Source organism: Dendrobates tinctorius, unplaced genomic scaffold (genome assembly GCF_039654945.1).
Source record: "Dendrobates tinctorius isolate UK_male_01 unplaced genomic scaffold, ASM3965494v1 ptg000003l, whole genome shotgun sequence".
Lineage (NCBI taxonomy): Eukaryota > Metazoa > Chordata > Amphibia > Anura > Dendrobatidae > Dendrobates > Dendrobates tinctorius.
In genome coordinates this window covers 27,011,515-27,024,467 of record NW_027361671.1, presented here as the reverse complement: position 1 = coordinate 27,024,467, position 12,953 = coordinate 27,011,515, and the positions used below count along the sequence as shown (strand labels likewise).

Below are 12,953 nucleotides of genomic sequence, written 5' to 3'. Positions count from 1 at the left end.
TCCCAGCGTCCACATCGATCAGCTGAATTAAGGAGTTGTGGTGACCACACTCAGTGTTTACCAGCCATGGCGCCATCCATGTAGTTGTGGCGGTGCCTGATACTGCAAATCAGTCCCCTTCTCCTGAAGCAAATGTATGTGGCACCCTTCCACACAGACAGGTATTCATTGCTTGTCCATATTATAGCCCTGAAAACCCCTTAAAGATATATAAACTCATGCAATTTGTAGTGTATCTATGAATCCGTGCTTTGAAAGACTTAATTCAAATGTCAGTATTTGTCACGTACGCAAAACAAAATTGGTATTGGTGTCATCATTGTTTTATAGCCGTGTGTCATCAGTATTTGGTCAGTGTGTCATCAGTATTTGGTCAGTGTGTCATCAATGTGTCATCCGTATTTGGTCAGTTTGTCATCAGTGTTTGGTCAGTGTGTCATCAATGTGTCATCAGTATTTGGTCAGTTAGTCGTCAGTGTGTGATCAATGTGTCATCAGTGTTTGGTCAGTGTGTTATCAATGTTTGGTCAGTGTGTCATCAGTGTTTGGTCAGTGTGTCATCAATGTTTGGTCAGTGTGTCATCAATGTTTGGTTAGTGTGTCATCAGTATTTAGTCAGTTTGTCATCAGTGTTTGGTCAGTGTGTCATCAATGTTTGGTCAGTTTGTCATCAGTGTTTGGTCAGTGTGTCATCAGTGTTTGGTTAGTGTGTCATCAGTGTTTGGTCAGTGTGTCATCAGTATTTGGTCAGCTTGTCATCAGTGTTTGGTCAGTGTGTCATCAGTGTGTCATCAGTATTTGTTCAGTTTGTCATCAATGTTTGGTCAGTTTGTCATCAGTATTTGGTCAGTGTGTCATCAATGTTTGGTCAGTGTGTCATCAATGTTTGGTCAGTGTGTCATCAATGTTTGGTCAGTGTGTCATCAATGTTTGGTCAGTGTGTCATCAATGTTTGGTCAGTGTGTCATCAGTGTTTGGTTAGTGTGTCATCAGTGTTTGGTCAGTGTGTCATCAGTATTTGGTCAGCTTGTCATCAGTGTTTGGTCAGTGTGTCATCAGTGTGTCATCAGTATTTGGTCAGTTTGTCATCAGTGTTTGGTCAGTGTGTCATCAATGTTTGGTCAGTTTGTCATCAGTGTTTGGTCAGTTTGTCATGAGTATTTGGTCAGTGTGTCGTCAGTGTTTGGTCAGTGTGTCATCAATGTTTGGTCAGTGTGTCATCAGTGTTTGGTCAGTGTGTCATCAATCTTTGGTCAGTGATTGATCAGTGTGTCATCAGTATTTGGTCAGTGTGTCATCAGTGTTTGGTCAGTGTGTCATCAATGTTTGGTCAGTGTGTCATCAGTGTTTGGTCAGTGTGTAATTAATGTTTGGTCAGTGTGTCATCAATCTTTGGTCAGTGATTGGTCAGTGTGTCATCAGTGTTTTTCACAGTTGGATAAATAAATTACAAATCTCCTATACTTTGAAATGTTAAAAACACAGACAGCACATGGATGGCACATGGATGCCCTCCGTGTACTATATGTGTTTTTTATGGACCCATAAACTTGTATTGGCGCTTTTTTTTTTTTCTATCCTTAATGATGAAAAAAAACACGGACTTGTGAACAGCCCCATAAACTATATTGGATACATGTTGTATCTATGAAAAACATGGACAGAACTCGGACGTCTAAAAGAGGCCTGAAACAGAGTTCAGGTGAATTTAGGATCTCTTTATGGGTATGTTGGCACAAAGTTATTTTCAGACTCCATTCAACAAATTGCAGTTGATCAAGCAAAGATCGCTGACAAGACTCTCAAAAAGATGCCCAGATGTTTTCAGCTTTCTCTTTGACTTCTACGATAAAATATAGAGCGTCTTCAGAGTGAAAGACCCCTGAAGAATGGTCACCTTACTTCTTTTAACGTCTTGTCATCTTTGGAAACCTGAAGTGATTTTCGACTCCCAAAAGCCTGAATAAATGAACAGCAAGTCGTTTATACATAGCCATTCTTCTGACTTAGCATTTTTTCAGGCGGGTTTCAGAGTGGACCCGCAGCAATCCCACCTGGAAAAAAAGTTGCAAACGACTTTGCTCACCCAAACACCTTTTGTACATTGACCTCAATAAATGAAATACCATTATTAATAACTAACGCTTGTGTTGCTGTGTTGCAGGGGATGTCAGTGAAGAAGCAGTCACGTGTTACAATAAGCTAGTTGAAATGGAGCCATGCAATGGTCCTGGTCTCATTGGAATAGGAGTTAAAGCTTTACATGATAAAAAGTACGACATGGCCGCTGAAAACCTTTCCCGAGGTAGTGTAGCCTTTCCCTTTTAAGTGTGTCGTATAATGTACAGTGAATTTTATAACTTATCTCTACCAATAAAGCTACAAGACATCGTAAAAATAAACAAAAAGCCATATGGTATGATGACGGAAGAATAGGAAAGTTTTGACTCGGAATGCGGCAACACAAACATTTCTTTTGGTCAATAAAAATGTTTTTATTGTGCAAAAATGTAAAAAAAAAGTAAAAATGTTTTGTTAAGCTATGTGTGTTTAAAATGTAGAATAAAACTTACCTGTTATTTATATTCCATGGTATGCAGTGGATAAGAAGAAAACACAAACAATTGCAATTTTTTTTTTTTATTCCCATTCATAGAGTAGGAAAGGAACATTTTCAAATTACTTGTACTGTTTTATGATACCACTAAATTATATAAATGTAAAGGACAGACCTTACATAACTACTGTAAAAAAACAAAACAAATAAATGTCTTTTGGAATGCGATGATGTAAGACCTTGAAGGGGTTAGCCATTGATAATTTGCTATCACTGGTACATGCACTGATAAGCCAGATGAGAGGATTTTTGTTCTCAATGGGCTATTTTGATCCACATAAGAAAATGGCTTAAAGGGAATCTGTCACCCCTTTTTTGAGATATCATATAATGATATCATTCAATTGTGTGTCATATAAGGATTCTCTTAGTACTTTTGCTTCCCCCTGACCCCACACCTTTCATGCATAAATACCTTTTTTTTATATCTGTTCAGATGTATGTAAACTGCTGCTGTCCGGTCCGCTGGGCGGGGCTTATTCACCTTCCCCCCCCCCTCCCTGTCTTGCTCTACACAAGAAGAAATGTGTAGAACAAGACAGGGAGCGGGGAGCAGGTGAATAAGCCCCGCCCAGCGGACCGGACCGTGGCAGTTTACATATGCATGAAAGGTGTGGGGTCAGGGGGAAGCAAAAGTACTAAGAGAATCCTTATATGACACAGAATTGAATGATATCAATATGTGATATCTCAAAAAAGGGGTGACAGATTCCCTTTAATAGGTCAGACACCCGACCACCATCTCTCCTTTCATGCTCTATGGGGCAACTGAAAAAGCTATGGCAGCACGGTGGCTCAGTGCTTCGAATCCCACCAAGGACAACATCTGCAAGGAGTTTGTATGTTCTCCCCGTGTTTGCATGGGTTTCCTCCAGTTTCCTCCCACATTCCAAAGACATACTGATAGGGAATTTAGATTGTGAGCCCCATCAGGGACAGTGGTGATAAAATGTGTGCAAATTGTAAAGCGCTGTGGAATATGTTAGCGCTATATAAAAATAAAGATTATTATTATTAAGTGCAGTGCTCGGCAGCCCCTTAGGAAATTAATAGAGTGGTATTATGTACTGTTGCTCTATTCTATCGGGGATAATAATTCTCTATTAGGCAGATCAGTGTGGGTCAGACCTACACTGACATATAAGATATCACCTATCTTGTGGATAGGAGATAAATTGTTTTCACTGAAAAATCCCTTTATGTTCTAAAATAGTACAGTATTGCTAAAAAAGTAATTTGGTAATTTGTTTTAGATCTCGTTGTCCAACAGTAATAGATACAGTGGATGAAATAAGTATTGAAAACGTCGGTAACAACCCATCCAATCCACACAGGCAAAGAAATCAAACCATGTCCATAAATTAAAATATGTGTAATAATGAGAAATTACCTGGGAAAAGTTTTGAACACATGAAGAAAGAGAGGTGCAAAAGCCATGGAAAGTCATGACACCAGCTAAAACCTATCAGTAGTTAGACAGCAATCCTGCCACTTAATGAAAAGTGTTATCAGCTCGTGCAACTGATGGCCTATAAAACAGTATCTCATTGCCAAAGTGCCACTTAAGAAACATCTCATGATGAATAAAACAATTAACGGTCTCAAGACGTTTGCAGCTTTATTGTTGCAAACAATACTGATAGGGTTGGTTACAGAAGAATTTCTAAACTACTGAATGTTCCAGTGAGCACTGTTGTGATGATAATCTGAAAGTGGAAAGATCAACATTTCACCATAACCCATCCACAACTAGGTGTTTTCCGCAAGATCTCAGACAGATGAGTGAAAAGAATTATCACAAGAGTTGTCGGAGAGCCAAGGACCACTTATGGATAGCTACATTAAGACCTGGAATCAGCAGGTACAATTGTTTCAAATAAAACTATAAGTAATGCACTCAACCTCCATGACCTGAATGCTCGCTCAGCACGCATGACTCCATTGCTGAGCAAAAAGCATGTTCAATTAGAATGGGCCAAAATCACACCTGAGCAATGCATGGGACTAGTTTCTCCATACAGCACGCTTCTTGAAGCTGTCATCACCAGCAAATGCTTTTCTACAGCGTATGAAATAAATTTCAGTAAGCGTGTTCAATACTTTCCCCTGTGTCATTTCTCATTATTACACATAATTTAATTTATGGACATCTATAGTTTGATTTCGTTGCCTGTGTGGATTGAATGGGTTGTCATCGACATATGGTGAGAATATCATGTTAACAACACCTTTAGAAATGTTTTCTTAGACAATTGATAATGTGTTCAATTCTTATTTCACCCGCTATAGCTAGTAAATAGCGGTGCCAGTCGAAAACAGGAAAAACCCAGAAAAACAATGGAGTCTTTGCCGCAGTCCTTAGCTGTACCAGATGACACATCGTTTTAGGTGTAAGTAAAGGTAGTCTCACTGTGCATTCATACATAACAAAACCAGGCCCTGTGTTCATGGAAAAATTATGGCTCTTGAAAGGCAGGAAAAAAAAAATTAAAAAGTAAAAAATAAAATTGGTCCCAGCGGAAAGCAGTGTATGCATGAAATGAGCATGCACAATAAATATGAAAGCTTGTACTGGACAAGTGATAGTCGTGTATATATATAATGATGACCATGCATTGTGCTTCTCCAGGAGTCCATGCAGTGCGCTGCTGTCCCAGAGCATGGTACATTCTTGCACAAGCTCAACTGAAGATACACAAACATGAAAAGGCTGCTTTCTCCTGTGAGCAAGGTGGGGAGCATTTACTAGTGTCTACATCACACATATTCTTTCTTTATATTAATCACTAATTTATTCTAATCCTTCTTCCAGCCATTAAACTTCTGTCCCAGGATAATTTATCTCATGAGGACACTCAACAGAAGGATCATGCTCTTAGGTTGAAAGCACAGGCTTTGCTGCAATGCACAGATGCAGATCACTCTGACGAGATACTGAAAATCTTGGAGCAGGTATATAAAAAAGTTCTACGTGTCTCATGCATGAAGTCACCTCTGATGCTGACATTGAATGGAAATGTTCTTGTTCACAACCTCTTCTGGCATGTCCAGCCCTATGTGAAGTGCATGTGAGCAGGACATGTGTCCTGGATATAAACAATAATGTTCTATTCAAAGTCAATGACGATAAAGAGAGTAAAATGAGCCTACCGATTGACTACAGCGGTTACGTAGTTGTAGACTCTATGTCACTGCTGCAGCTCAGTCAACAAAGAGCAGCAGAGAGGCTTTGGGGTGGCAAGGGTTCGAATCGGTAAGTACTATTTCTTTTTATTTGTGGGGTGTTTTATATTTTTTTTTTAAGCATAAATTGTTTTTTTTTTTTTTTATGAAACTGGACACGCGCTTTACAAGATTTGCCATTTTTATATAAGAAAAGATTAAAGTCTCCAAGGATGGAAATATCACATTAATCCTGTATGCGATCTCCAATTTTTACCCTGAAAACTTAGATGATTTTCATCTGTAAGGTCGCTATGTACCATCCTTGTGTTCGTTTTTTTTTTACATTGGGTGGCACCCATTTTTATCCCTCAGCATTTTAAAAAGTATTGTATATAGCAAACAGTGTGCACCCACCGAAGCATGTACCCAACTAATAATCGCATATGAGCATGAGGGTGCTACATCATGTATGGAAACAACAATGCAAACAAAGAAAAAAGCCAACACATAAGCAAAAACGCTGTGTGTGATTGTAGCCTTAGATCAGGAATAGAACAGCCATTTTTAGGACATTTCATAACTTTCCCAAATTCCTATGAAAAAATATTCAGCACATTCTGCATTGAACTACTGTCCTTATTTATTATATATTTTAGGAGTCGGAGTCGGTCCATTTTATACCGACTCCACCAAAATGAGCACCGACTCCACGACTCAGACTCCGACTCCACAGCCCTGGTGGAAGTTATTATTATTCCAGGTTCTATTGGTTAAAATTAACTTTTGTTTGTGGGAAAACCCTTTAAATGTTTTTTATCTTGTATGGTTTGTCTGTTTACTGATGTTAATAAAGACGTGCTTTCATTTTTAGTTTCAAAAAGCTTTATTTAAGCAATTTATAAACATGAGAGCACAACTTTGTAGAAAGCAAAATTTTTACCTCGCAGGGGAAGCCACCATGGTTACTTACCGGTAGCCGTTTTTTCCGGATCTCATGACGGCACACCTGAGAGAGGGATCTGCCCCACCAGGACAGGAACCTACTGAGATATAAGGGGCGGCACCTCTCCCCCGCTTCAGTTGGTTACAGAGCATTGAAAGGACTTCCCGGTTAGTTACATGTTAATCCAACACCACATCACACAAACGCACCCTACTAATCGTGCACACCCATACGGTGAAAAGGGGGGGGGATATACGGGTGTTGTCATGGGTTCCGGAAAAACCGGCTACCGGTAAGTAACCATGGTGGTTTTCCCTTCACCCATGACAGCACACCTGAGAGATTTTTGGAGACTTTGAAACACTTTAGGGAGGGACCACCGCTTGCAGCACCCTTCTACCAAAGGATAAGTCAGCAGAGGAGGATAGATTTAATCTATAGTGCTTAAAGAAGGTTGAAGATGAGGCCCAGGTAGCGGCCTTACAAATTTGTTCAATCGATACCTCTGCCTTTTCAGCCCAGGAGGTTGCCACGGATCTGGTGGGATGAGCCTTGATGCCGTCAGGAATCGGAACACCACTAGCTGAGTAGGCTAAACTAATGGCCTCCCTGATCCATCTGGCAATAGTCCCTTTTGAAACCCCATAGCCCTTCCTGGCACCCTGAAAGGCTACGAACAGGGACTGGGACCTCCTCCATTGGCTAGTGACAGATATGTATTCTAACAGGGCTCTCTTAACGTCCAAACTATGGAATTTTTCCTCCCCTGAATTCTTTGGATTATCGCAGAAGGATGGGAGGATAATCTCCTGACCTCGATGGAAATCTGATGCTACCTTAGGCAGATAAGTGGAGTCTATTCTTAATATCACCCTGTCCTGAAAAACTTGTGTACTGTATAGGGTGGATTTACCGAGAGAGCCTGCAAGTCGCTTACTCTACGGGCCGATGTAAGGGCCACTAAAATGATCGTCTTTAGGGTCAGATATTTTGTGGGTAGCTGATGTAAAGGCTCGTATGGTTCTTTTGTAAGGGCCTCTAGTACCAGGTTTAAATCCCACGGGGCTATTCTAGGTATTGGGATAGGCCTAGCCCTATGGCAGGTTTTGATAAATCTGGCTACCCATCTATTTGCTGCAAACTTGCAGTTATAGAGCTACCCCAGCTGTAATCCTGATTGTAAAAACTCGAAGATGGCACTAATCGGGGGTTCTTGTCCTAACGGCTTACCTAGGAACTGCAGAAATTTTTGCTGCGTTTTTTGAGGATACGTTTTTCAGCTGCAAAAGCTGATCAGCTTTTTAAAAAACCGCATCACCTGGAAGGTTTTTGAGCTCATAGATAATGTTTTCAATAGCAAAAGCAGATTAGAAAAACGCCGCACAAACTGACATGCTCATTCAGCCCAAAAACGGATCCTTACAAAACAATGTGTCTGAATGTCATATCTTGAAACCCATTGACTTTGCTGGGATGCCCAGAGTCACTGCATTTTACTGCAAAAAATGGATCCGCGAAAACGCTGTGTGTGAATCATGGCTGTAGCCAGCGAGGGGCAGGGGGAGCAGCTGCCCCCCCTAGAAGCAGGGGCACGCACCTCTCAAAACTCACTTGTATTCTGCAGTGTTCCCGTCCTGCATCGGCTCCAGACTGCAGGGGGCAATCTCCCCTCCTCTGTCCTGTCTTCTGCTGTCTTCACCAGAGAGAGGAGGGGGAGGGGTGTCTGCCCTGCAGAGGATCCGATTCCTGGGCCCCGAGCTGGAGAAAGTGAGAAAGTGAAAGTACTAACTGCTCATCACTGTCACAGGAAGGTAACTAATGCTAATATTGTAGGTGATTTTTATGTGCTCTCTGTAAAAGGAAGATCTTAAAAAGACTCAAAAGACGCTTCATGTTTCTTAAAATGGATGCCTGCACACATCACAGAGTGAACTATTTTGCCATCAATGTTAGATATGTTTATGGCAACAAAGAAATTGTTACCAAGACACTGGCAGTAAAAGATACTAAAGCTCATCACAGCAGCCAGTTTCTCCAGGCCTTAGTGGAAAAAGTTCTGCAAGTTTCCGAACTCAAAAAAGAACAGGTTCTTGCTGTTGTAACGGACAATGCTTCAAACATGATAAGTACAATTAAACTGATGAATAAGAGTAATGAACAACAGCTAGAAGAAAATTTAGGATTCAGTATGTTTGAGATGGAAGGCCACAGTGCTGTTCATGTAACCGAGGAACAAAAAGATATTACAACAGAAGAACAGCAAAATTCTACTTTAGAAATAGATGATCTTGTTGAAGCTGCTTCAAAACACTTTCATAATCATCACATGCGCTGTGTTGTGCACACGCTGCAGCTGGCAATAAGTGATAGTCTGCAAGACGGACATTCTGGAAATCTGATTGAAAAAGTGAGGAAATTGGTTATTGCCACCAGAACCCCTAAAATTGATTCCATCTTGAAGAGACGTGCTGGGAAAGGGGCAATTGTCGATCAAGCCACTCAGTGGGGCAGCACTTATTTAATGATTGAGCGATTGCTTGAACTAAAACCATTTCTTATAGATATGGCGAACCCTCAGGTAACCCTAAATGAAGGTCAATGAACACAGGTGGCTGAATTGAAGGAATTGCTTAATCACCCATTTACCGTGACTAAAAAATTACAAGCTGAGGATTTAACTCTTGGCATTTTCATAAGGGAGTGGAAGAACTTGCTATTTTGCCTGTCCCAAAGAGGAGGTTTAATCGCAGATGGCATTTCTGCTTCAATGAAACGGAGAGAGACGCAGCTATTGGAAAATAAATGTTTTCTGGCAGCTGTTTATGTGGACCCGAGTCATCGTATACTGCTTGATGACCAACAGCTTACTAAAGGAAAAGAAGCTCTGACTGAGGTAGCAGTTAGGATGAGTGGGCTACAGGAGGACTGCCAGGTGCAAGAGGACTTGGGTCCTGACAGTGCTACGCTGCCATATCTTCAACTTCATCAGATGAGGAGTTTGACTTTGACAAGTATTTGGATGACATGGAGCAGGCAAAGCGTTGCCTCAAGGAAAAAGATTTCACTCTGTCTCCTATAGCAAGCAGATTGACCATATTTCAGCAAACTGTTTCACTTGCTCTCAAAGAAATAGAAAAATTCAACCGTTCATCAAAACTGACTGTGCATGAGGCAATTAATTTATACCCGGAAATTGTTAGAGATGTTGCCCATGTGGTTACGGCTTTGCCTCCAACCCAAGTTAGTGTAGAGAGGTTGTTCTCTGGCCTTAAAATTATTAGGTCAGATTTTAGGTCATCTATGAAGGAGGATATGATGGAGGCAATTCTATTCAACTCATAGACTGCACAAATGTTATTTAGTAGGTTTTTGTTGAAAACTGTTTTTGTCACTTACATAGTTTATTTAATAGTGTTATATATATATATTGTACATATATATACACACAATTATATACACTCACTGGCCACTTTATTAGGTACACCATGCTAGTAAGGGGTTGGACCCCCTTTTGCCTTCAGAACTGCCTCAATTCTTCGTGGCAGAGATTCAACAAGGTGCTGGAAGCATTCCTCAGAGATTTTGGACCATATTGACATGATGGCATCACACAGTTGGCGCAGATTTGTCGGCTGCACATCCCTGATGCGAATCTCCCGTTCCACCACATCCCAAAGATGCTCTATTGGATTGAGATCTGGTGACTGAGGAGGCCATTTGAGTACAGTAAACTCATTGTCATGTTCAAGAAACCAATCTGAGATGATTCGAGCTTTATGACATGGCGCATTATCCTGCTGAAAGTAGCCATCAGATGTTGGGTACATTGTGGTCATAAAGGGATGGACATGGTCAGCAACAATACTCAGGTAGGCTGTGGCGTTGCAACGATGCTCAATTGGTACCAAGGGGCCCAAAGAGTGCCCAGAAAAAATTCCCCACACCATGACACCACCACCACCAGCCTGAACCGTTGATACAAGGCAGGATGGATCCATGCTTTCATGTTGTTTACGCCAAATTCTGACCCTACCATCCGAATGGCGCAGCAGAAATTGAGACTCATCAGACCAGGCAACGTTTTTCCAATCTTCTACTGTCCAATTTCGATGAGCTTGTGCAAATTGTAGCCTCAGTTTCCTGTTCTTAGCTGAGAGGAGTGGTACCCAGTGTGGTCTTCTGCTGCTGTAGCCCATCTGCCTCAAAGTTCGACGCACTGTGCGTTCAGAGATGCTCTTCTGCCTACCTTGGTTGTAACGGGTGGCAATTTGAGTCACTGTTGCCTTTCTATCAGCTCGAACCAGTCTGCCCATTCTCCTCTGACCTCTGGCATCAACATGGCATTTCCGGCCACAGAACTGCCGCTCACTGGATTTTTTTTCTTTTTCGGACCATTCTCTGTAAACCCTAGAGATGGTTGTGCGTGAAAATCCCAGTAGATCAGCAGTTTCTGAAATTCTCAGACCAGCCCTTCTGGCACCAACAATCATGCCACGTTCAAAGGCACTCAAATCACCTTTCTTCCCCATACTGATGCTCGGTTTGAACTGCAGGAGATTGTCTTGACCATGTCTACATGCCTAAATGCACTGAGTTGCCGCCATGTGATTGGCTGATTAGAAATTAAGTCTTAACACACAGTTGGACAGGTGTACCTAATAAAGTGGCCAGTGAGTGTATATATATGTAATCGATATTGCATAGTGTATTACATATTTACAATTTATTAGTTTTTTGTGTTCTAAAGTTGTATTCCAATAAATAGATATTATGTTCTATCTAAATATCTTGACTATTGTATCATACAAATGATTAAATGTCTGATGTTCACATTGTACTACAATACATTTTCAACTTAAATATAAGCAATATATGTGGGAGTTGGAGTCGGTGTAAGGGAAATTGAGGAGTCGGAGTTGCAGGTTTGGCTTACCGACTCCACAGCCCTGACTTCCACAATTGGATGTGTTTAAATAAAATGTTGCTGTGCTGAGATAATCTTATAAATGTGCCGCTGCTGTGTAATGGCCGTATCTGACGTACAGGGACATGGTCTGATCATACTACATCTTTTGGGAAGGGGAAGAAGCAAAGGAATATACAGACAGGGCAACAGGGGATCACAGATGATTCTTTCTGTGAATTAAAACATTGTTTAAAAACAGGCAGGGAAATGTTTTCTTTCACAAAAAGAATCAGCTGTGATCCCGTGCTGGCCTGTCTGTATCCTCTTTTGCTTCCTCTTCTGCCCAGGAGCTGTGGTATGATCAGACCATGTCCCTGCACGGTCAGACACAGCCATTACACAGTACATACAGGGGCACATTAGAAGATTATCTCAGCACAGGAACATTTTATTTAAACACATCCAATTGTGGAAGTTATTATTTTAAGATGTATTGATTAAATAAAAGAAGAAAATAGAGTAGCCATCAACCACAATACAAAGTAGTGAAAAAGATAAAAGACAAATCTTTATTACAGTATTTAAAAAAAATACATCAAACATTTATAATTACATAACATGAGGTGAATATAGAAGGAATAATCCCAAGAATAGCGCGAGAAAAACACCCTTGCAGATAAGGTGACACAAAGCCAAAGGACCGCATGCATTAAATAGAAATAAATATAATCCAGGCACCCATATATATTATGCAACTATCCCAAGACTATGTCCCCATATCATTCAAGACACAGAGGTGCTATAGATTAAATAATATCAAGAGCTATGTAAACAAATTGCGGATCCAAAAGGATATATATAAATCAATCTACTCCGGGATCATACCCGGTATAAATCCTGCTCATGTCACTTACCCATAATGGGGTTGTAATGCAGGGGAGATGCCGCGCTCAACCCCGACGCGCGTTTCGCCTCAGCTTTCTCAAGGGGAAGTACCTATCTGTATTCAAATGCCCATATATATTTTTTAAATACTGTAATAAAGATTTGTCTTTTATCTTTTTCACTACTTTGTATTGTGGTTGATGGCTACTCTATTTTCTTCTTTTATTGCATGATACTGGGAGTACTCCACTATTACTTGACTGGTCCTCATTATTGGTGGGGGAACTATTAAGGTTGTTTAAATTGGTTCCTGGCTACATTTTGACAGTTATGCAGGTTTTGAACTTTTTTTCAATGTATTGATTAAAATGAACTTTTTTTGTTCTTGGGGAAAACCCCTTTGAAAGCTGTATATGTAAATAAATAATGTAAGAATG

At 40.6% G+C, this 12,953-nt stretch overlaps 1 protein-coding gene across 4 annotated transcripts in view; it reads left to right on the top strand.

Moving 5' to 3' along the window:
* The window catches only part of SKIC3 (SKI3 subunit of superkiller complex), a 262,730-nt gene that overhangs the window by 89,013 nt on the left and 160,764 nt on the right, over nt 1-12,953 (top strand). For all 4 annotated transcript variants that reach the window (XM_073590811.1, XM_073590899.1, XM_073590727.1 and 1 more), the window contains 3 exons: nt 2,165-2,305; nt 5,247-5,348; nt 5,430-5,569. In XM_073590811.1, the coding sequence (XP_073446912.1) occupies nt 2,165-2,305; nt 5,247-5,348; nt 5,430-5,569 (383 nt within the window). The remainder of the gene's footprint in view (nt 1-2,164; nt 2,306-5,246; nt 5,349-5,429; nt 5,570-12,953) is intronic.